The sequence below is a fragment of the Impatiens glandulifera genome, chromosome 1 (genome assembly GCF_907164915.1).
Source record: "Impatiens glandulifera chromosome 1, dImpGla2.1, whole genome shotgun sequence".
Taxonomy (NCBI): domain Eukaryota; kingdom Viridiplantae; phylum Streptophyta; class Magnoliopsida; order Ericales; family Balsaminaceae; genus Impatiens; species Impatiens glandulifera.
Window position 1 is genome coordinate 119,840,462 of NC_061862.1, and position 26,582 is coordinate 119,867,043.

At 35.3% G+C, this 26,582-nt stretch overlaps 1 protein-coding gene across 1 annotated transcript; it reads right to left on the reverse strand.

Moving 5' to 3' along the window:
• Positions 1–751: 751 nt before the first annotated feature.
• Positions 752–1,675, reverse strand: LOC124941577 (agamous-like MADS-box protein AGL80). Its single transcript, XM_047481921.1, has one exon. The coding sequence runs from the start codon at positions 1,673–1,675 to the stop codon at positions 752–754; it is 924 nt and encodes a 307-aa protein (XP_047337877.1).
• Between the last annotated feature and the right edge of the window lie 24,907 nt (positions 1,676–26,582).

The following is a 26,582-nucleotide window of genomic DNA, read 5'->3' on the forward strand; positions in this document are numbered from 1 at the left end:
TTATAGTATATTATATTATATAAATTAATGAGAATTCGTATTAAGTTAGAGGTGAATATATATATATATATATATATATATATATATATATATATATATTTATATTGAATTTAAGATGATTTATATAACCGAACAAATTAACAAATAAAAAGTTAATTCAAATTTTTATTAATAAAAATGTATAATATAATAAATTTAAATTTAATAATCAATGTATAAATTAAACACCAAACACCCTAAAAATATTTAACAATTTATTAAAATTAATATACTTAACTTACATTTTTATGTTTTAAATGTTCTATATATTATAAAAAAAATGTTTAATTATAATGAAGTTAACCTTACAAAATAAAAAATATTAATTATTATATTTAAAATCATTCTTATAAATATAAAAAATTAAATTTATAAAATATAATAAATATTAGTAATAATATTTTAAATATTCAATTAAAATAAGTAACTGTACTATATTTAAAATAGTTTATAAATATTTATTATTTTTATTTATACTATTATTTTAGTTATTCATTTTTAAATTAAAAATAATTATTCGTTATAAAAATAATTATATTATTTTTGAAAGTTAATTATTAAATAAAAGATATATAATAATAATAATAAAAAGTGAAACAAAAATAAATTAAATATAATTTTTAATAGAGAGACTCAAGAATAAAAAAAAAATAAGAGAGAAGCTAGAGAAACAAAAAGAAAGAGAAACACGCATATTGAAGAAGACATTCCCTTAATGTGATGATGGATCATGTGGCCCCATGTCTTCGTTATGATAGTGAGGAAATGGAGGCGGGTTGCTTGGGTATGGCATGCCATTCTGCGGAAAATCAGATGGAAGAGGCTGAAATTCCATGTTAGGATCATTGTATGGCATGTTATTTTGCTGGAAATCAGATGGTAGAGGTTGAACTTCCATGTTTGCAGGCTGAAATTCCAAGCTGGGAGGTTGGAAATTCATGTAACTGGTCTCAAATCCAGTGTTAGGATGTTCAAACCCCATGTTAGGAGGCGGAAACTCCATGGCAGGAGGAGGACATGTCATGTTGGGCGCCATGCAAGAGCCTAATCCCCCATGAGTTGGAGGCATGAAATATTCATCTTGGCTCCAAGAAAGTTGTTGGCTACCACCAACTCCACTCCCTTCAAAATCAAATTGGGGAGGAGGAGGAGGGTTGGAAGAGGAGGAGTCCATCATCCTGTTAACCTCCATTAAGTTCTGACTGATAACTCTAGCCAGCTCCTTGAAATCTTCTTCGGTATTCAGGCCTGACATAGCATGTTGTGGATTCATCATTGATTGAAACATGGTATGAGTCATCTCACTATGACGGTTCTCTCTTTCCTGTCTTCTTAGTTTCTCTTGTATCTTTTGGAGCATTTGCCTCGTAAAGGTCTCTTGGTTGACCCTTCGTTTTCCTTGATCAGCCTTCGGAAAACTCTGGTACTTTGTAATGAGTCTCCGTACTTCATTCATAGACGGCCAAACAACAGATTGGGGATCAAAGTCACTATAGATGACGGTACACGTTTCAACGTCGCACAGAGTGGTGATTTCATCTAGTTGCTTCACAAAACTAAGTTTTCTTTTCTTGTATGTGTTTCTTCTTGCACTATTATTGAGAATATAAGTAAGGTTAACTTTCTTTCTAGTCATGGTGTTTCTAAAAAGAAGAATTGAATAAGAAAACTCTTTTTTTCTCAATGTGGTGGGATTTGTTAATGAGTATAACTCTCTATATATACAGATTTTTAGAAAAAAAAAACTTGATGAAAATTAGTTTGAAAGACTCTATCTAGATACATTTTAATCAATATTGTGAACCAAAACTGTAGAAAAAAAATTTAGATTTTGTATTAATAGTGGTAAGATTTTCCACCATAAAAACTAGTTTCCTATATTATAAATAATTGTAGATTAAATAAGTAATTATGATATAAAATTAATTTTTTATTTAAAATATTTCTTCATTTGAATTATAACAGTAATAATCCAAAAATACAACATTTTTATTTTAAAATATTTTAATGAAATATATTTTTATGGATTCCCTCACCATACACAAACATAATTATAGAAAAAATTAATTTTCCATATCATTTAGCATTTAAAAGCAAATCTGTGTTTTATATTTGATTTAATATATATATATATATATATATATATATATATATATATATATATATAAATGCATTTAAATTCTAAATAGATGTACTTTGAGGATATTCTTTCAAAATGATTTATTTTTAAATTTGAATTCAATTTTGTTTATATGATTGAAGAATTATAATATCACTTTATAACCATTATCATCAATGTTGATTACCAAAACTAATAAAAATAAATTAATTCAAAATAATTAGTGATAAGATTGTTTAAATCTTGGAAAAGATTTACTACCATAAAAAGTGATTTCTTTTACTATTAATATTTTTTAATTATAATAAAATAGTGCTCTATAGATAAGGAAAATAGGATGAAATAATCTTTCATATATTTTTCCATATTTGATTGAATTTAACAAATAAGTGTCATTTTTAGATAATTAATCAAAACATTGATATATTATAATATTTCCATTTAAAATATTACCTTGTCTAAGAATATAAATATAGTTTTAACTTATTTATTTTTAGTAAATAAAAATTATGTAAATAAACATGATAATTTGATAAGACCTTACATGTTTCTCATAAATTAATAAGTATGTTATCTAAAAAATAAAATTATTTCAAATAAACTTTTTTACGTTTAAAAGTCACTCTATCGAACAAATTATTTTTCTTTTGATAATTAAAAAATGTACTTCAAAGTGAAGAAAAAAAAATAATCCAAAGGTTAACCATGCACCTAAGTCCCAATGAATCGTGAAGGTGGTTGATCTTAAACACCTTTTGTAGCCAAAGACCCTATCTAATAAAAAAAAATCAATTATAGCAATATAACCATTCTATATTCAATTAGCCAAATAAGTATTTGTAACCAATTGACCAAGTAACTCTCTTTTGTAGCCATGTGACAAGAAACCCCTTTGTAACCCCTTAAAGTCATACCTTTTGTTTAGAATAAATAAGTCCTCTTATTGTAAATCAATTAACCCCTTTGTATCCAAAGACCCTGTGTAATCAAGAATCTATAATAGCCAAGCCCCCCTTCAACACTCAATTAACCAAGTAACCTATTTGTAACATATTTACAAAACAACTCTTTTGAAGTTGTATCAAATTATTTCTTTTGTAGCCATGTAGACAAGAAGAGCCTTTCTATCCCCATAAACATGTACTCAACTAACATTTCTCAATTAACCCTCTTGTAGACAAATACCCTAGGTAATCAATAATTCATTATATATATATATATATATATTCAAGTAACCCTTCTATATTCAATTAAACAAGTAACTATTTGTAACAATTTACCAAGTAACACCCTTATAATTGTATCCAATTACTTATTTTGTTGCCATGTAGACAAGAAGAGCCTTTCTATCCCCAAAACCATGTACCCAACTAATATTTCTTAATTAACCCTCTTGTAGCCAAAGACTCTAGGTAATCAATAATCCATTATATATATTCAAGTTACCCTTCTATATTCAATTGAACAAGTAACTATTTGTAACAATTGACCAAGAAACACGTTAAAATTATATCCAATAATCTTTTTATAGCATGATCACAAAAAGCCCTCTAACAGTACCAATCAAAAACAATAAAGAGATTCGGCCAAAATTAATTAGCAAAACAGTCACATCTTAATGAATCAACATGAAATGATAACTGATTTAAAAGAAAGCAATGTTATGGGGTCTCTTACCCTGAACACCAAACTGAATCCAACCACCACATAAACATATATATAAAACACAAAAGTTACCTCTTGGATGCCAAGATTACTGGGTGCCCTAAATCGTCGGAGCACTGGATGCTAGGACCCATGGAAACAGATGAATTTTCATGACTCCATAACTCTTTTCCTCTTTGTGGAACCATATCGGTACGGTCCAACATGAAAAGATTGATCGACTCTCGCTGTAGATAAGTAGGAAAAAGAGGCGGTGAAGAAACCCTAGGGAAAACCCTCTAATATATATATGTAAGCACTTAACCAAATCTCCTCCAAAATCAAAAGTTAGGTGGCGCACTCTCGTTGGTTGGTTAATGTTAATGTGTGACGTAAACGATCCTCTTTTCATTTATTATTTATATTTTATATATAATTAAATTAAAAAAATAAGTTATTACGTCCCTAGTAACCTGCAACCGTGTAATATCCAATAATTACGCGGTGTACTATTGCTCTCCAAAATAGTCTAATATTAACTTATTTTAACCTTATATGCTTGACAAAATCAACTAAAGGAGATTAAAAACATTCTTTAATGTTGGCTCTGTTTTTATCTTTCTAAATTTCCCAAAGATTATATGAGCACATAATCTATACATATACCAAGTTGAACTTTTTCCGTCAGATAAATATTGACGCATAATATGCGTCGGTAAGCTAAGGAATTTGTATAATTTTTTCAGAAAAAAAAATAAGTTATGGCTAATATATAGTTTTTTTTATGAATTATACATTTTGATTAATAAACGTTTTTTAATAAAACATCACATAACTTTTTAATTTTCATTTAGATTCATTAACTTCATTTTTTTTTTATACAAGTGGTGTCACTATTTTTGTCTCACCATTTCTCTTATTTGCAAAGTTATTCGGGTCATCAACTCGGTTTTTTTCAATTCAAGTCCAATCGGTCTGAACATAAGTGAAGGTGGCCCCATATACATTAGCAGTTTCACTCCATCCACGGTCAATAGCCAGCGAGATGATTGGCGCAGAAAAAATGCACGTAATTGTGAATGGCTGCCAAAATAAAGATAAAGAAACATGGGTTTCATCCAACCAAAATTCATTTTATTCCCAATTGCCGGCTCAATAACCTAATTGCAGTATCAAAGTGTCCAGCTGCATGAATGTTCAGAAGCAAATGGATGGTTTTTGTGTCCAGATTTAGCTCACAGGCATTCCAGGGGAGGGGGAAACAAAAACCCAGCTAGTTCTAATTGAAGCCTTTAGAGTTTCGCTCTCGGGAATTCCCAAATCTTCAAGGTCCCATCCTCAAAAACTGTATGAAAAATGTCATTTTCGGAAAACCATCTAAATCATCTGCCCGCAACCCTTCCAATATTTAGAAAGGAAAAGATTATATGTAGTGGGCTAACCTTTCGAATCGAAAATTTTCAGAACAGAATCCAGGCGAACCGACCGGAATTTGAAATACTGGTCGGAACGGTTCCGGAAAATATTTTAAAACCTTTCTTATTTCCACAATACTTAAAAACTATCTACACTCACTCATCAAAACCCTTTTAACGGTTTATAGGTATCTCATCTTCTTCTTTTTTTTTGTATTTCTCAATGATTGCGTAAAATTGAGTTCTATAAAAGCAAGAAGTGTAATTTTAAAATCCTTTTGATGTACATTCTCAAGAAGTATTTTAAAGATTTTTATAAGTTTGAAAAATCTGAATAAACATATATTTCCTTTATCTATAATCTTCTCACAGAGGTTGCTATATATTATTACATTACTCTAAATTTTGAAATGAACAATTTTTGTGATATTTAATAATGAGTTATTTGTTTAATTTGTTCTAGTCTTGGAAATGAGGATCAATTATTTGAAGTCAGACTAATATATATATGCATATGCAATAGCCTGCACGATGTATGTCGAGTTAGCAGTACCTAAATTTGGTTATCTTTGTATGGCATAAAAGTCATTTAAAGAAGGTATTATACATATTTGGTTTTTATGATTGGTTGTGTTTGATAATATATTTCATATTGGGATGATTCAAATTTTGTATGTTTTTTTGTGTTATTTTATAAGATGATTCTTATCAATGGTCAATTCCCATTGTCTAGTCTTGACACTATAACCAATAAAATATTATTCTTGAATAAACTAGATCAACCTTTTCTCTTGACATGGCATATTTGATCACTCTCCATTAAACACACTTAGTTTAAATTTGTGTTGTTTTTAAATAACCTCATTTTATTTATGTTATGATAATTAGGATTTTATTTGAGTAAAAGAGTATACCCGACCCATAGAAATATGTAATGAGTAAAATTTTCTTTATAGGAATGAAATTAAGGCCTTGTTCTTCTTAGGTTTTTTAAATAATCTATACCAAACCAATTTTCCAATCAATCACTTCCACCAATCACGTCACTAATTTCATTAACCAAAATACTAAAATACCCTCTATTTAAAATTATTATTTTTTATTTTATTTATATAAATCAATACCTTTTAAGTCTTTTTACCAAAAATAATCATTATTTCCTCAAAATCATCGATCATCATTATTTTTTCCCTCTCTAAGTTATTTAAATAACCCCAATCCGAACAAGGCCTAAGTTAAATTGATGGAGAAAATAGTTAAATTCAATGTCAATTTTATCGCTACTTTATATGCATTTTTTTTATTTGTACTAAAAAAATCAGATTCAAATTAAAATTAATTGATTCTATTGGGTTTTTGTGCACTTTGAATGAATATTCAGGTACAAATTTCAGAAACACGTTGATGGATGGCATGGTATGAAAAACAATGTGGCCTTTTTGTGTATAGTATATGATTATTAATTGAAGTCCAATTTGAGGACCGTTTTATAATGGCTCTGTTCTTTTATGACAGCTATCAGATTTTGGTTGTTTATATCGAACTTAGTTTGTAGAGTTGGTCTTTTTACAGCATAAATATATGAAAATAGTTGTTTGTTCATTAAAATTGTTCTATTATTTTTCGTAATAATGTTTTGTTAATACTTTTTATGCTAAATTGGGATGGTTTGGTTCTAGTTGGAGGCCTCAAAGTGAGTAATATAATTTGAGTAATGAATACAATTTTTTTTTTATTTTATAAATGATACTTATCATTTGAAATTTATATTGAAGACATGTCCATTTCGATGGGATATCTGTTTTTATTATTATTTGTTCATTTTCTTTTAACTATTGAGTTATTCATTATTACTAATCTTTAAACTACAAACACGGTATTTTTAATTTTATTGTTTATACAGTTAATTTTATTGATTTGTTTGTCATGATTTAGATTTATGTCTTTAACTACTTATAAGGTGAAAGTTCGATGCTTGGTATGAAGCCTTTTTTTAATATAATTTTGTTTGTTAGGCATTGAAATTGAATTTTGTTTGGAAGAATACTACGCATATTATATATGAAAATCAATCATGTAGTGGACATTTTTTTCGTTCTTAATTGAAACATTCAAAAGGGCATTGGTGGTTTATCTCCCAATTTATTTGATTTATACTCTAATAGTTCATAGTCAATGACTTCTCAAGAGGTACCCTACTACTATTAGACTTCTTAAAGGTATTCTACTATTTTTTTTCGGTATAAGTCCAATACAGTCTACTTGGAGAAAATATTTGTCACATTATAGCCAAATCATTAGAAGACAAATTTGCATGATGATCTGCTCCTCGGAAATCATTAATTCATTAAATGTCATATTGACTTATTATCAAACAAGATCAGAGGATATGCCAAAGTTGTACCACAATGATCCTCAACCAATCAGATTCAAGAAACGAAATACTATTAAGGAAATATATCTGTTGAAGAAGAAGAATATGACTGTTGTCATATTTCTATTTAAGAGAACTCAGCCCAACTAGATAAACCACCTTTTAATCTCTCTACGAACTGAAAACTTTGCTAGAACCTTCGAACCACCTTTGCGATAACATTTGTTCAAGCTTTCAAACCAATGCGTGTTAGAATTTCATGTATATTATAATTTAATTTATTATGTGTGAGTAGTGAGTGTTGTAAGTTGATATATTTTTTTCTGTTCAACAGAGTGAGTTTAGTAAGAAGTCGAAAACGAGCAGTAAATAAGCCTCGGGTGTTCGACGTAAACACTATAAATTGTTTGAATATTCTAAGTGAATATCATTTTCAACGTTTAAAAAGAATGGGTGACGTGGAAGCTTTATCTCTAAACATCTATAAAGTCATGTATCTTGTTCTATTATTACTTTGTGTCCTATTATTGCCGATTAAACTATGCTTTCGTTGCTTCAAGTTGAAACAGATACTTTCGCGCTTGAACTCAGTTCAAGAGTTTGTGACAACTTGCGATGTATAGAGACCGATATTAACCTCTAACAGGTTTTCTATTAACCAACGTTTGTGTGTAAGAGTTCACCCTAGCGAGACCCCGGTCTCCTTCGGCTATCCCGATCCTAACAAGTGGTATCAAAGAAGCTAGTCTCTATACTCAAGAAACCAGGCGTAAGCATGTTGAACATCAACAAGGCCCCACTCCTTGAAAGTGAAGATTTCATTGACTGGAGGCTACGCATGCAAGTACACCTAACCACTATAGATGATGAAATGATGTTTGTCATCTCTGATGGTCCAATAACGATTAACAAAGAAAGGAGCGAGTGAACAGTTGAGGACATAAGAAGGAACAACTTGGACAGTCTTGGTAGAGATGCCATCTACAAGACCCTGGACAAAAATATTTTCGCTAAGATTCGAGTATGCACTACTGTAAAAGAAGTGTAGAAGACATTTATCCATCTTCACGAAGGAAACGAGCGAATCAAGGAAAACAAGATCATGGTGGCTACTCGAAAATTTGAAAACATCAAGATGCGCCCCGGTGAGACAATAAAGGAATTTGGTGACCGCTTCACAAGCATTGTGAATGAACTTTCACTTCTTGGTAAGAAATACGACAACAAAGAAACAATTGTCAAAGTTCTAAGATCGCTTCCATGGGATGTCAAAACCATGGTGATGAAAGAATCAAGAGATCTTCATAAGATGAAGTTGCATTATGTCTTTGAGGATCTGAAAGCCAATGAGTTCGAGATGAACTCAAGAAATGAAGATGAAGCCTCAGCATCAACAACTACCAGAGCTCTATTGACCTCCGTAGAACCGGTAGCTCCTATACCTGTCAAATCGGCTGAACAGTTCAGCAATGATGCAATGGCCATGCTTGCCAGGAAGTTCGGAAAGTTCATGAAGAAGAACCAACCCACCAACTCATAAAATTACAACTACTCTAACGATAACAAAGCTAACGTTCGCTGTTTTAATTACAAGTCAGAATGCCGGAAGCCAAGAAAGGATGACCGAAAGCCAACCGAACAAAATCAAAGGGAAGATCACCAGTCAAACAATCAAGGCAAGGAGATCCAAAATGCATTATTATCTAATGATTGTGGAAGTCAGTGGGCACATATCGACTCGGATATTAACAATGAATGAATCAGATGTCTTATGGAAAACGAAGAATAAGTATTAATACCGCATATTATACTCAAAACCGGTCCATGATAAACAAACGTCTTAATAAAACGCGTTTTGAAGTATACCATGACAAAGTTCCTAATATCTAGTATTTTAGGATATTTGGCTGTAAGTGTTATATCCACAAAAATGGCAAAAATTATTTGACCGCTTTTGACGTTAAATCAGATGTTGGTATCATGTTAGGTTATTCTGAAGAGAGTAAAGCATATAAAGTTTATAACAATATGACTCTTACTATTGAAGAATCATCCCATGTTGTATTTAATGAATCTATTGAAAGTAATGCTTCATCACTCATTGATTTATCTTACAGATTGGAAAACTTAAATATTCAATCTGATAGTGAAGATGAGGTTCCGGTCTACAGAAAATTTGTTTATGACCAGACGGTTAATGACGCTGAAGTTCAGCAAGATTAAACTACTTCACAGTAGGAAGTTGACGCCTTAAAGACTGCTGAGGAAACCGGTCGGCCTGACACTATTCAACCTACTAGTATGTCTAACCTTGATCAAATAACTAGTCAGTCAGAAGGTATTTCTAGACCGAACCTTAAATGGAACAAAGATTATCCTCCTGAGCTAATTATAGGTAACTCCACTACACCCCTCAGAACTAAGAATCAACTGTTAGAAGAATATGCAAACTTTGTATTTATCTCACAAATTGAACCGAAAAAGGTTGATGAAGCATTACTAGATCCCGATTGGATCCTAGCAATGTAAGAGGAACTATACTAGTTTAAGAGAATCAAAGTCTGACTACTAGTTTCAAGACCAGGTAATCAATCTGTCATTGGAACTAGATGGGTCTTTCGAAATAAACTTAATGAGAATAGTTTGATTACGAGGAACAAGGCTAGACTAGTGGCCCAAGTATACAAACAGGAAGAATGAATTGATTTTGAAGAATCATTTGCTCATGTTTCTAGACTAGAAGCCATTAGAATATTTCTAGCATTTGATACATTCAAAAATTTCAAAGTTTTTCAAATGGATGTCAAAAGTGCTTTCCTTAACGGTGACTTAAGTGACGAGGTATACGTTAAACAACCTCCTGGTTTTAAAACCATGCTTTAATTATTCACGTCTATAGATTGGACAAAGCACTTTATGGTCTTAAACAAGATCCTAATGCATGGTATGATACAATAACGAAGTTCTTATTTAATCATGATTTCACTATAGTATCCATTGATAAAATTTTATTCAAATTAAAAAAAAATGAGCACATATTACTTGTACAGATCTATGTAGATGATATAATTTTCGGTTCAACTAATCCAAAACTATGTCATAAATTTTCTAAAATGATGACTAACAAATTTGAAATGAGTATGATGGGAGAGTTGAGCTTCTTCTTAGGCCTTCAAGTTCGGCAGATTGAAGGGAGAACATTCATTAATAAGGCCAAGTACACAAAAGAGAAACTAAAGAAATTTTGAATGGAAAGTTGTTATGCTGCCTCAACTCCAATGATCTCCTCGATCAAACTAGATAAAGATGAAGAAGGTCAAAGTGTTGACATCACATCATCTTTTGGAATTATTGGATCACTTCTCTATCTAACAACAAGTCGACCGGGCATCCTATTTGCGGTTGGAGTTTTCGGGAGATATCAGGCTAATCATAAACAATCTTATTACGTTGCTGTTAAAAGAATATTGAAATAACTTAAAGGCACTCAAGATGTGGGACTATAGTATTCGAAGGATTCCAGTTTCAATTTAACAAGTTATTCTAATGCAGATACGCATGATATAAAATAGACCGAAAGAGTACCAGTGGGACCTGCCAGTTCTTAGTTTACCATCTTGTATCCTGGTACAGTAAAAAACAAACAGAATTTGCAACTTCAACGGTAGAAGCGGAGTATCTAGCATCCAATAGTTGTTGTGTTCAATTTCTATAGATCCAACAATAACTAAGGGATTTCAGAATTACAGCTGAGGAGTCTCAAATATTCTATGACAATACGAGCGCCATTGCAATCACGTATAATCCAGTGCTGCATCAAGGACCAAACACATTGATATCAAACATCATTTTATCCGAGAGCATGTGATGCAGAAACACATTCGGATGGAATATGTTTCAACCGAACAACAAGTGGTCGTTATCTTCATCAAGCCACTCCAAGAGGCTAAGTTTACTCACTTTAGAAATATTATGTTTCTTGCTGTTATTGATTAAATCTCTTCCTTAAAATACCAACATGCACTTAGGGAGAAACCTTCTTAAAAAGAAAAACATTCAACATTTTGCATTCATAAAAAACTGATCGGGAGAAGCTCTCGCTTCTCAAACATGTTATTTTAGTAGAAAAACCATGATTTCGGTATTTTCATAAAACCGATCGGCTTCTTCAATATTCAGTATTTTTCAAAACCGGTCGGACACTTACATCTATTTCGTATGTGCATAAATTTAAAAGGAAAAATGTCGATCTCACTAATACCGACTTTATAGACAGCCGACCGATTCTTTACATGGAAATTTTGGGAGTCTCATTTCTATTTCAAAATGGGACATCTGGCCAGCGTTTATTAGTATTTGTCTAAACATATTCGTTGTGAAAAAGTAAATAGTAATTCCTCAAACAACGTGAAGACCTATGTCTATCATTGTTCAAATAGGAATGAACATTGATAGAACATCCTAGTAATAATCATATTTTTGAAATAAAACGGATACACTTATTTATCCATTAGATGAAATCCCTTCTTATCCAATAGTATTCCAAGCTTCCTTCCTTCTATATACTGATGTTCTCAAAATAACGAATATCTCACATCTCAAAACCTTCAAAATATAACTTTCTTCAACAAAAGACTATCCTCAAAAGATGAATCCAACCATTTTCAACAACATCCTCCTTGTAGACTTCGAATCAGTTCAATCATGTGGAAATGAAGTGATCTCTTCCATGTTTAGATCCCTTGAAATAACCGGTCTAAGACCATTTCTCGAAGACCGTTACTCTGTGAACAATGAGGTTGCGAATAAATTCTTCAAGACAGCCAAGGTGATTCGTGAAGACCTTATCCTAGCAACGGTCCAACACAAACAATTCGTCTTTAGTGAACAGGACTTCGCACGAAGTTGCGAGCTCCCGACCGAAGGCTTCCTTGATTTTTCCTTTTGTAGTGAAGACATCAATAAGATGCTTCACTAGTTCTCTCACTCTATCAAACCAATCGAAACTCACGGAGCGAAATCGCTCATACAATCTGAATTCCATATCATAAGTGAGATTATTGGCAAAAGCATTCTTGCCAAGGAATCTACCAATATTTACTCTAAAAAGACCTTTGAGATGATGATTGCCATCACAAAGAGTATTCCGATAAACTGGTCAAAGGTAATCTTTAACAATCTAAAGAAATTAATCTCTTCAAACAATATGACGATCGATTATGCACCACAGCTTTGTGGTCTTTTTTTTTGACATCGATCTCTATCTAGGTTATGGAGCTATTCTTCATCCATCCCAACTTTTCACAAAAGAAAGTGTGTATGCATATATCGAAAGGGTGGAAAGAGCAAGAAACATAAAAGAGATGAAGTTCGGGTCCCCAAGCTAGTAGTATCATGATTCAAAATCTTTCAAACATTTCACTTGAAAGGTAAACCGGTCATTTTGTTTCATGAACTGGTTGTGCAAATTTCTTTATTTATCTATTAATGAAATCATAGAAATTAAGTACGAAATTCAACTTTCATGTATGCTTTATGTTTTCATGAAATTCGGGCACACTCTCAGGGAGAAGTGGTCGCTTTTCATAAAACCGATCGGTTTAGTTTTTTGACCGGTCAGCTACTCTTATGAAGCCTTTGGAAATATATATTCTGAAAATTTGTTTCACAAAATCAATTATTGTTCAATGCTCTAAAAGTGTTTCTTCGGGTAACGCAAAAAGACATGTCTTTTCTATGACAATCGTAACGGCTAGATCTATTTGGATAACCCTCAATCGGTTTCTTATGCCTATTTAAGAATGCCTTATATAAGAACAAATCACAACAAGTTTTCATCAGATCCATCCAATGTCTAAAAATTCTATCTTCAAAATTCATCTTTCAAAAATGAGTCTAGCATCCGCTCGTACCTCTCTCATTGTCGACTTTGAATTAGTTCTTACTATTGACAACCATGAAACTCGCGAAGTTGTGTTTGAACCTTTGAAAGCACTGGACTGCGGAAATTTCTTGAAGGATCCTGAAGGATCCTTGAAGAAGAAGTCATCGAGTTCTTCACAAACGCTAAGGTCATTTACGAATCAATCGTATCTAGAGTAGAGGAGAATATATCACGGTTGGAGAAGAAGATTTCATTTAGTTTTTCGATCTCCACACCGAAGGTTTTTCCGATTTCCCTCCATCCCCAGAAAATGTTATCCAAGAGATGGCTTTTCTCTTCTCAAACTCTCGGATTCCGGTGGAAACTCATGGAATCAATTCCAGACTATGTCATCACATTCAGATCCTCAGCGACATAGTCGATAAAAGAATCCTAGCAAAAGAATGTACCTACTTTTACACAAAGAAGATTTTCGAAATGATGATCGCCATAGTCTGTGGCACACCGATCAACCGGTCTCAAGTCATTTTTGAGAATCTGAAGAAAATGATTTCATCTCCTCGACCGATGATCAACTACATTCCTCAGATCAGTATCCTTCTTCTTTCCTTCAATGCCAATCTCAGACCGGGAACATTCATCAGACCATCCAACATTTTGACCAAACAAAAGATCGAAAGCTGAATTCATAGGATAGAGGCAGCGAAAATCAGAAGGGATGAAATCTAGGGTCTTCAAACTTTTAAATTATTCTAGCCTAAGTCTTAATGAAAACTGGTTATTTTGCCCCAAAACTAGTTATCTTTTTTAAATCGGCATGATGTTATTAAGGTTATTTAGTTGTATTTAATATATGTATAGAAGACTAATATTAATTAAATGTTAAGTCATTAAATGTTTTGAATCGCCATGTCTAAAATGGTTATGTATTAAACTGCACTTAATACACGTTTTAAGGATAGTTATTAAGGTTAAAACAGATACTTTTATTTTTACCTCGGGAAAGGGCTCATTTTCAAATAGGGCACCAATTTTTCCACTTTTGGGGGAACGTGGGGTCACATGTAAAAAGTGACGGTTCATTACCCATTTTATAAACAGATCTTTTAACCGGTACAATATATTATATATTTGGAAGGCATGCCGGATTTCAGGATTGGATTTTATTTGCAAACACTAGAATATATATCTTGCTCTATCTTCTCTCTAGAAATCACATCCTTCATCTTCTTCGCTAAACCTAGAACGTCATCATGGGAAGAGATAATGCTTTGTTTAACCACATTGTGCAGGTTAACTTTGAATGCATCGGGCATGTAGAATCCATCGAGATGCGGGATATAATATAATCCATCGAGGAGTTAAGATTGAGGACCATTCTGGAAGTACCGGCGATCTATTATCCGAAGGTCGTTCATGAGTTCTTCGACATAGAGAAAATAGTGGACGGCGCTATCAAGGCTAAAGTTAACGAGGTAGAGTTCACTATTTCCGAGAACTTATTCGCCGAAGTCCTAAAACTTCCGATAAGAGGCCGAGACTTTTCGAAGGAACTATCTCATACCTCAACATCCCAGCTTCAGATGATACTCTCCGACACCGATTTGTCGGTACAATTCAACGAGAAGAAGAAATCCCTTAAGTGCGAGTACCAGGTTCTATGTAATATGACTTCTAAGGAACTTCAGGAAAAAGGGGGAAACTTTGACAGTTTAACCCGGTCAAATTTCGATATGATGGGAGCTATTATAAGAGGGGACCGAATAAACTAGGGGCGTATTCTCTTCAATACTTTATATGAAATGGTTACTCCTAAGTCCACCAGGAGTCTTGGTTATGCAATGCAAATCGACCGGATCTTAACTCATTTCAACGTCCCCACCGGTCCAGGTATTCCTCTTCCGCATAGCAGAATCCTAACCTCCGTTAGTACAGGTAGATACTTTGTTAGAACAAGCAAGGCTATAGGTTCTATGTCCGAGGTACCTGTCCAACAACCGGTTTTCGAAGGCGCCACTAGAGAAGAAACCGATACAAATTCTAAACTCCCCAAATTAGTCGATCGAATGCCATCGTTTCAAAGACTTCATAAAGTCGCTGAATCTACCGTTAGTGTTGGTAGCCATGCTAAGTCTAAACGGAAAAAAAATCGATGAGATCCCCTAAAGACAAGAGAAACGTCAATCTGAGGTAAATATACCAGTTCCCCCTCCTTTTAATGATACTTCTGTTATTCAAAAGAATGATTCAGTTATTCTGATTGAGCTTGTGGTCTAAGAAGCTCAACCGACAGTATCTGAAATTATACACCATGTTGTTGTTGAAACCGATTGGATAAATGTTGTTGATGAGACCGGTCGGATAACTGAAACCGACTGGACAATTATTGTTGAAGCTGGACAGGTAATTGAAACCGATCAAGAAAAAGATGATAAAATCAATCGGTCATACCCACCGAAAACCGATCTTTCCAAAATACCTTAAATCGGTCAGCCAGAAAAGGCTGCTACCGGTCAAACAGATGACGGAAATCAGGAGAAGGTCACGACCGAAACCGAGAATAATCTGAGCTTAAATGAGAAGGCAGTTGGAACGGTTGTTCCAAATATTGATGAAATACTGGATCCTCGCAAAGACGATGAAGAGGCTGAGAAAATCATTAACCTTATTCTTAAGGAAGTTGAAGAAAAAGCGAGTGACACTATTGATATGTTCTATGCGTGGGCAAACGTAAGACTGGAAACAAGTTTTAGTGAAGCACTCCTTGAGGTTCCGGAAGAGAAGAAGTGGTCTTCCCTTTTATCCTTAGAACAGGTGACCTTCTCTTTGACAAAAACCACATCAGTACCTGAAGCCTTGACAAGAAGAAAACTTGTCAAAGAAAATGCTAGAAGAAAGGTGTTGCTGCCAATTAATGTAAAACGGGAGGTGGATCTCAATTTAAGTGGGGCTACGAAAATAATCTAACAACGTAGAATCGAATCGGAGGAAGAACACGACTTCGGTTCACTAGGATCATCTGATGACGAATCCAAGGATGAGGATGGAAATGATGCTGTCAACTCCAACCCATCACATACCGGAAAAGAAATTGCCAAATCTTTATAAGGTAAGTCTTCTTACCACTATAACAAGACAAGAGATAACATCGTTGAACGATCGGCTTGCACAGAACGATCTCTTCAAGTAAGTTCTCACGGGGTATTTCCTATTCAATCTCGCGCTCTTGGTTCAACACGATCCTCCTTTGAAGAAATCCCGAGGGTGAACATTGAGAAGATAATCCGAAACATTCTAGACCCATGGTAAGCATCCATGGAAGCCCGAGTAGCTGAAGCAATTAGAGAGAAAACTTCCTCTTCAAAGTCTCACGATTAGAAATTGGAAAAGGTATGGCAGGAAGTAGGTCAGATAAAACCCATTGTCTCTAAAACATTGTCAACCGTTGAAGTCATTTTCATCTCAACTCTATGAACTGGTTAAGTACCAAAGTTTTGTCGATGCTGAAAAGCTAAGGGAACATGAAGAGGTTGCCCGTCGTATCCAAGAAGAGAAAGATGCGAATGCGAAGGCCACTGAAAAGGAAAATGAAGAGGCTGCTCATCGCCTTCAGGAGGAAATCAATGCCCATGAATTAACAATTTCAGCTCCTAGCGCTAAAAAGACTAGGGTAGTTAAGCGAATGAAATCCAAAAAGTCTGAGGCAAGGGAAACTGAAAAACCGGTGAATGAGCAACCGGAGATCAAAAAACCAGTGAATGAGCAACCGAAGGATGAAAACCGGATGAAGATGAAGAAGAGGATGAAATACTACTGATTCGAAAGCGTAGACTTGCCATATCTCAACCTCAACCGGAAGTACTCCACCAAAAATTGTTCCACATAGTGCTCGGTTAAACCGAAGAATCCGAATAGGTGGTGGGAACTCCGTTGATAATGATCATCCAAATGAAAAATTCTGAAACCAAAATTCCTAGTCACCGGATCTAGGCTTCATGAAAAGATGGATGGCAGAAAACCTAGCACAACTGATCTCAAAAATGAAAAGAAGAAGACACTAAATCTTAATTATCTTATCCATCTTTACTTACAATGTCTTTACTTTCTGAGTTTTTGGGATTGAAACATTTGGTTTATGTTTTACTAACTCTTTTCATTATATCTATTAAACAGGAGTTCATCGTGATTCATTTGTTCTTAAAATACTGGTTTTGATAATCTTAAAAATTAAGACAATTAAAATGGGAGAGAATGGAAAAAACGCTTTTCTTAAAAATAAAATGGCTTTGATAATTTTTTCTAACTAAATTATCAAAGAGGGAGAAATTATTAGAATAAAAAAATAATTTAACTTAAGCAGCCAACGATTACAAAGTTTTGAATATTTAGATTAAATAATCAAAAAGGGAGAAATTATTAGATAAATTAGATAATTAATTTGTAGGTAATTAATTATCTAAAGAACTTAACCAAATTCATCATTTGTGTAGGATAAAAAGAAACCATAAAGTAAAGAAGTTCGGTTTATCCTTAAAGGACAAATGCAGAAATCGGTAAAACCGCAACTGGTAGTCTACAACATTTAGTTCTATAAAGACGGCGCAAATCGACATTATATTCGGCTATCCTTTAAAGAAGCGCAACCGGCCATCTGGATCGGTTCAGTAATAGAAATCAGTTTTACCGCTCAGCCGGTTGACCAGAATTATCCATAGTCAATGATTAGTTATCCGCTCAGTCATTTACTTAAAGAATTACAACCGATAATATTGCTTCAGTTCTATAAGGACGACGTAAATTCGTATTATCTAATCGGCTTTATGCTCGGAAGCGGAACCGCTAGTCAATTGGTTCGATAGTGAAAAAACGGTTTTACCGCTTAATCAGCTGACCGGTAAACTTATCGGTTATATGTTATGAAGCGGAACCGGTAAACCGATAAATAGTGTAACCGGTAATATCTTCAGTTTTATAAAGACGTCCCAACCGATAGTCTGTCCGGTAATTTATTTGGTAAAATCTTCGGTTATTATACATGACACGGAATCGGTAATTTGACCGGTTCTTACTCCAGGAAGCAGAATCGGTAGTATCCATGCAACGGTAACATAACCGATTATGTACAAAGGGTGAAATCGGTAATATGATTGGTAGTTTGACCGGTTAGATCCAAGAGGCGGAACTGGTTTTATGCTAAGACAGATTTATACTAAGAGTAGCCGATAGTTTCCTTTTTAGTGTTAGGCAGAACAATTTCGATAATTACAGAAGGGAGCCTTCACATGATGAGACTGTATTATTGTCATTTTAATACATGTCTAATGAAATCTTTCGGGAAGCAAAAACCTGCTAAAGGAGATCAGATTACCATTTCGCTATAAGTCCAATATAGTCTACTTAGAGTAGATATTTTGATAAGAAAAATTAAGTAAGTTAATTTTCAAACCGGCCACACATTACAAGTTTTGATTATTTATTCTAAATAATCAAAAAGGGAGAAATTGATAGAAAAATTAAGTAAAGTTAATTTTTGGAAACCGACTAGAAAAACTAAACAGTTGTTAACTTTCATGTGCAGGTATAGATCAAATCGTATGAACCGGTTGGGGCATCATAAACCGGTTGCTGAAATACTTCAAAGAAATCAGTTCCAAGTGATCAAGTCAGAGATCAGAGGAACCGGTTTTCACACTCTCAAGAAACCGGTCAGCAAAGACAAAAGTTCACATACCAGCCGGATCATACTACACATGAGACAAAACCGGAAAACTCAAACTTCAAGAGTGACGTAACATGACGAAACAGACGTGTCTTGAAGGAATAAAAGAAGATCAGATCCGATCGGAAGCATGCGAGGAAAGCAATGATGCTTTATTGATCTGAAGTTGACAACCAAAGGTGCATGCCCAACACGTGTCCAAATCTGAAAACCGATTACGTCATCCTACACTCAGAGTTGTCTGCATGACTGCCAAGTGTTGAGGAAGATGAAACGTGCAAGTTACCTCTCTGCACCGGCGTGATAATGATCAACCAATCCAGAGGAGAGAGAAGAAAATGACTGTTGGCTCTCCTCAGCTATAAAAGGGAGGTGAAACGCCCTCATTTAACGTATCACGAGTATCACAGTCAACGAATTATAAAAGCAATAAGTTAGAGAGATAAACTTTTCTTATCCAAACCGGTGTGTCTAAAACCGGAAGCTTTCTGTATCTTGTTGTGTTGAGTTATTGTATTACATCAAAGAGTGAGTTGGTGTAACCGGCGAGTAGCGAGTTGGGCTCGACCGGCAGTGTTATTGTAACTACAAAAGTTAGTGGAGATCCTTCTCATAACCTGAGAAGAAGGGGTGACGTAGGAGGGTTTGCTCCGAACATCCATAAAAATTCTTGTCTCGTGTTCTTTCCTTCGTTTCATCACTTACTCAATTAACCTAACCTCAAACCAAATTAATCGTACTCTTTAAACCGGTCCACTCATATCCATAAAACCGACTCCTTCTAAAACATCATCTAAGTCGCATACGTTGCTTCAAAATGAAACAGACATTTCCGCCCTAGAACCCGGTTCAAGAGTCTGTGACAGCTTATGTAGTGCTGACAACGGTTTTAGTCTCTAACCGGACTATCACCAAAGTGTGTTGTGTTGTGTAAGCGGCCACCCTTCCAGAAACCGGAAACACCCCGGTCCTCCAAGGGTGTCCCCGATCCTAACAAGTGGTATCAGAGCGAGGTTCTCAGCACTCAAGCAACCGAAGAAGATGGGAAGCATGACCCACAGCGACAAGCCGCCAATGCTAAACAGCGAAGCGTTTAGCAGTTGGAAGAAACATATGTATCTACATCTGATTACGTTAGATGATGAGATGAGCTGAGTCCTGAAAGAAGGACCGATCAAAATCAACAAGGAGGCAGACCAATGGTCAAATGAGGATCGAAGACGGAGTAACCTGGACAACCATTGCATGAGGCACATCTACAAGGCTATAGATGATAACACCTTGAATAAAATATCAGACTGTGATAGTGCAAAGGAAGCCTGGGAAACGATCATTCAGATCCATGAGGGAAACGAAAGAACTAAGGAGAACAAAATTTTGGTGGCTACACAGAAATATGAAAACATCAGGATGAAACCGGGGGAAAACATGAAGGAATTCAGCAACCGGTTCACCAGTGTAGTCAACGAGCTTCAAACACTCGGAAAGAAGTATGACAACCGAGAAGTAATCATCAAAGCCTTAAGATCTCTGCCAAGCACTTGGGATATCAAGACCATGGTGATGAGGGAATCAAGCACCCTCGGGCAGATGAAGTTGCATGATGTGTTCGAGGATCTAAAAGCCTACGAGTTCGAGATCAAGTCTCGGATCGAAGATGAAGCATCCACATCAACTGCAACCAGAGCTTTGGTTACATCGGCGGAACCGGCGGTCCAAGTATCAATCGTTCCGGCTCCAGTCAAAAGCACAGATCAGATCACTGAAGATGTGATGGGGATGCTAGCTCAGAAATTTGGGAAATTCATGAAGAAGAGCCAGCCACCATCTAACAACGATTTTAATTATAATTATGTAGACAAATCAAATAAAAGATGTTATAACTGTGACGGTTTTGGACATTTCAGGTCAGAATGTAGAAAACCAAGGAGAGACGATAGAAACCCGGAAGGAAACTATCAAGGAAACAACTATCAGGGAAACAACTGTCAAGGCAACCGGTACCAGTGAAACAACTACCAGGGAAACGACTACCGGAGAAACGATGATCAGCATGCAGACGAAGGAAAGGAGATTCAGAAGGCACTCATTGCATCCGACGGTGGAAGCGAGTGGGCGTACTCCGATAATGAAGACAGTGAAGAAAGAGTGACTTGTTTCATGGCAAACGACGAAGAGGTATTTGATTTCTCTTCTGACGAGTTTACCAAAGAAGATTTGATTTCTGCACTCAACGAAATGGTTGCTGAGTTTAGAAATATATCTGCGTACATACCAATCCCGGTAGAATATAAAACCGAAGAGTCAAATAATGTATCTGTTAAAACATGTGAAATCGAAATCTATGAACCGGATGAACTATTCTCCGATAATGAGAAGACAGTTCAACCGGTAACCGAAACCGATGAACGAGCAATGTACGTCACGGCTGCGTGGGAGAGATCACGTCAAGCTGTAAAACAAATGTGTAATTATAAAAGACACCCTAAGTGTAGGTTTGGTATCGGTTACGAACCAAACAAACAAAACGAATCAAAACAACCTAACGGGATGAAACTCACGAAAGACAACCTGCCATTCATAAAATTTGTCAAGAGTTCAAAAACCGAAAATGACTTAAAACCGGAAGAAAAACTTAAGTATGTAAGCCCTACTGAATCGGAAAACTGGCTTCATCCTGAGAGAAGGAAAGTCAACCGGAAACCAAATAAACCAAATAAAACTCGACCTCAAAGAAACTCATCACAACATAAGGCATTCTTGAGCAACAGCCAAGAAGTTAAGCCAAACATTATAAAAACAGATACCGGGAAAGTGATCCGACTCATTCAAGTCTGGATCCCAAAGGGACTAATCAACCATGGACCCAACTGACTATGGGTACCAAAAAGGTGTAAATAATTGTTTGTTGCAGGTTAGGAGGAGCAACCGGCTAAAGAATTCAGAATGGTACCTGGACAGTGGATGTTCAAGGCATATGACCGGAAACAAAGAGCTACTAATTGACATCAAGTACGAAACCGGAGCAATCATAACATTCGGGGACAACTCGAAAGGTAAAACCGTGGGCAAGGGTAAGATTGTTCATGGTAATCTATCCATAAGTAATGTATTGCTGGTAGAAGAACTGCGTTTTAACTTATTAAGTATAAGTCAAATGTGTGATGTGGGTTACAAAGTTGAATTTCATAAAAACTCATGTTTAGTTAAAAATCAGGATAATGATATTCTCTTAACCGGTAACCGGATGGGAAATATTTACAAAGTTAATTGGAAAACGGATTTTGAAAAACCTGTGTGTATGATAGCCGGAAATGATCCAAACTGGCTTTGGCATAAACGGTTGAATCACTTGAATTTCTAAACAATTAACTTCATATGTTCCAAGGAACTAGTTCACGGTTTTCCAAATGTTAAGTTCTCAAAATATAAAGTATGTGCTGCATGTCAAATGGGCAAACAAGTAAAATCATCTTTCAAAAGTAAAGGAAACTATCAATCTGAACGATGCTTAGAACTTTTGCATATGGATCTGTTTGGTCCGGTTAAAGTAACCAGTTTAGGAGGCATGCATTATACTATGGTAGTTATTGACGATTATTCTAAATTTACCTGGGTAACATTTATAGCTTCTAAAACCAAGCAACTCCAAACCTGATTAAACTGATTTTGAGAATACAAAATGAAAAATCTATTCGAGTAAATAAAATTAGAAGTGATAGAGGAACTGAATTTATAAACAGTAATTTAACTACTTTTCTTGATGACTCCGGTATTAGACACGAGTTGTCTAGTGCCAGAACTCCTCAACAAAACGGCCTGGCTGAGAGAAGAAACCGAACTCTCAAGGAAGCCGCAAGGTCAATGATAGCTGATTCGGGTATTGCTCAAAAGTTTTGGGCTGAAGCTATCAATACCGCATTCTTTACACAAAATCGATATTTAGTAACTAAACGATTTTCCAAAACTCCTTTTGAAATTTACTTTGATCAAATTCCAAGCGTACGATATTTTCGAATTTTTGGTAGCAAATGTTTTGTTCACAATAACGGCAAGAATTACTAGACCGCTTTTGATGCTAAATCCGATCAGGGAATAATGTTGGGCTATTCAGCTGTGAGTAAAGCCTACAGAATATACAATACTAGGACTTTAATAGTTGAGGAAACCGCACACGTTATTTTCGATGAATCGGTTGAACGAAACACTGCATTACCCTTCGATCTTCACAACAGAATGGAAAATTTCAATATCTATTCTGATGATGAAGACGAGGTTCCGGTTTTTAGACGATTTGTCAAGGACCAAGCGGTTGATGCTGAAACTCAGCCTGATCAAGCTGCTTTACCGCAGAAAGTTGACTCTTCAGTTTCTACTGAAGAAATCGGTCGGTCTGACTCTGTTCAACCTACCGATCAGTCTAACCTTGATCAGCCAACCGAAAGCTTGATAGACACGTCTCGGATTAACCTCAGAAGGAACAAAAATCATCCTCTTGAACTAATAATAGGTAACATATCCTCACCCGTCCGAACTAGGCAACAGAATTTGGATCACTATGAAAACTCAGCTTTCATATTACAAATTGAGCCGAAAAAGGTGGATGAAGCATTGTCACATCCCGATTAGATCCTAGCAATGCAAGAGGAATGAAACGAGTTTGAGAGAAATAAAGTCTGGTACCTAGTTCCTAGACCGAAAAACAAACCGGTTATAGGAACACGATGGGTATTCAGAAATAAACTCAATGAAGACGGTTTAGTTACGAGGAACAAAGCCCGGTTAGTAGCTCAAGGCTATAAACAGGAAGAAGACGTTGATTTTGAAGAATCATTTACCCCTGTAGCTAGACTTGAGGCCATTAGAATATTTTTAGCATACGCAGCTTTTAAAAATTTCAAAGTCTTTTAAATGGATGTTAAGAGTGCTTTTCTAAACGGTAAAGTAAATGAAGAGGTATATGTTAATCAACCTCCAGGTTTCAAAAATCCAGAACACGAAAATCATGTTTACCGGCTGAACAAAGCCCTTTACTGTTTGAAACAAGCTCCAAGAGCTTGGTATGATACATTGACACAATTTTTATGTGATCACAAATTCACAATAGGTTCGGTAGACAAAACACTTTTCAAATTTGAGAGAAGGGAACAAATATTACTTGTTCAGATTTATGTCGATGATATTATATTCGGATCAACCGATCCAAAGTTATGTGATAAGTTTTCAAAGATGATGACTAATAGATTCCAAATGAGTATGATGGGAGAATTGAGTTTCTTTCTAGGACTTCAGGTTAAGCAGATTGAAGTCGGAACCTTCATAAGTCAACCGAAGTATACAACCGAACTGCTGAAGAAATTTGGAATGGATACATGCGCTGAAGCGGCTACGCCAATGAGTCCTTCTGTAAAACTGGACAAAGATGATGATGGTCAAGCCGTTGACATCACAATATATCGAGGAATGATCGGATCATTGCTGTATCTAACAGCCAGCCGACCTGATATTCTGTTTGCGGTTGAAGTATGCGCAAGATTCCAAGCAAATCCAAAGCAATCACACTATACTGCGGCCAAAAGAATCTTAAAATATCTGAAGGGAACTCAAGAAGTGGGACTTTGGTATCCAAAAGACTCGAGTTTCAACCTTATAAGCTACTCAGATGCCGATTACGCAGGATGTAAGATCGATAGAAAGAGCACAAGTGGAACCTGCCAGTTCTTAGGTGACCGGTTAGTCACCTAGAGCAGCAAGAAACAAACGTCTGTTGCAACATCAACCGCAGAGGCAGAGTACATAGCGGCCGGAAGCTGCTGTGCACAACTTCTCTGGATCCAACAACAACTAAGGGACATCGGGATAGAAGCCAAGGAATCTCCAATCTTCTGTGACAACACCAGTGCTATAGCGATTACATACAATCCGGTGTTGCACTCAAGAACAAAGCATATTGATATAAGACACCATTTCATCCGGGAGCACGTTCAGGAGAAACACATCCGGCTGGAATATGTCTCGACCGAGCAACAAGTAGCGGACATATTCACGAAACCGCTACAGGAAGCTAAGTTTTCTCACTTTCGAAATATTTTGGGACTTACTAATCTTAATCAACTCATATCATGATTATGCATGCATAACAATGAGAAACCGGGATATGTGTTCAGGGAGAAGCTCTCGCTTCTCAAACCATATTCAAATAGGCCATTGATAATTCAAAAATGCTAACCGGGAGGAAGTCTCCGGTTATGCCCGATTACTTCATAACTTCAAATCACATGTATACTTACTATACGGTTGAAATAACCAGGCTAAAGTGGATATAATCAATCCAAAGATGAACAAATGTTGACATAAATCAACATTTCTTCACAATCGGAACAAAACATCCTACTAAAATCGGTCATGGAAAACCGCTTAGTACAAATGCATTATGGTCTGATGGAATGAACTTCTCCGGTTAACCTGGGATGACTAACTGAGTTTTCATGCATATTTTGAAAAATGAAGCCTGTAATAAATAAAAATAGTCTACCACAATCGAGATGACGACATGTGTCCATCATCAAGAGAGGGAGACTCACATCTTGTCAATAGATCTTTGTCATCATTAATATCTTGGTAATAATTAGTTTTTGCCTTGGAAATAAACATTATTTACTTCAACAAAGTTAAAACCTATTAAATAACTGATGACATCATCAAGCATGCTTAAATCTATTAATCTAGCCGAACCCCTGGCTATATAAACCACCCTAAAACCTTCACAAATCTTCACAAGATTACTATTCACAAATAACAGTCTTGAGCTTAATACTCTCTTTGAAGAACATGAACTCCAACTCTCTAGCAAAGAAGATTCTATTGGCAGATTTTAACTCAATCTACCAATATGAAGACCATTAAGTTAAGGAAATGTTCTTAGCCGTCGAAAGAAGCGGGCTAAGAGGATACCTTGAAAACAGATTCATTCTCGACTACCTAGTAGTCGAAGAATTCTTCCAGACCGCAAAAGAAGTGCATCGAGACATAATCGTTGCACAAGTCTACGGTCAGAAATTTCTATTCAGCGAGACGGATTTCGCTGAATACTGCGGTTTGCCCACTGAAGGGGTAACCGACTTAACCTACTCTCCGGTGACCATGGAAGAAATGTGTCGTCGGTTCTCAGGCTCTGACATCCCGGTTAGACCCTGGGGTGCTAAAAGCCAACTCTCTCACAAGTACCAGCTTCTCTGTGAGATTCTTGGAAAGTCCATCTTGGGCAGAGAGAAAAGCTACTATTACAACCAAAGACTTTTCGAGATGATGATTGCTGTAACGGTTGGGACACCATTCAATTGGTCCTGGATCATCTTCAGCAACCTGAAAAAGATGCTTCTCTCCAA

Bases quoted from the DNA above. Each gene is read 5' to 3' on its own strand.
- LOC124941577 (XM_047481921.1), bottom strand. From the start codon at position 1,675: ATGACTAGAAAGAAAGTTAACCTTACTTATATTCTCAATAATAGTGCA.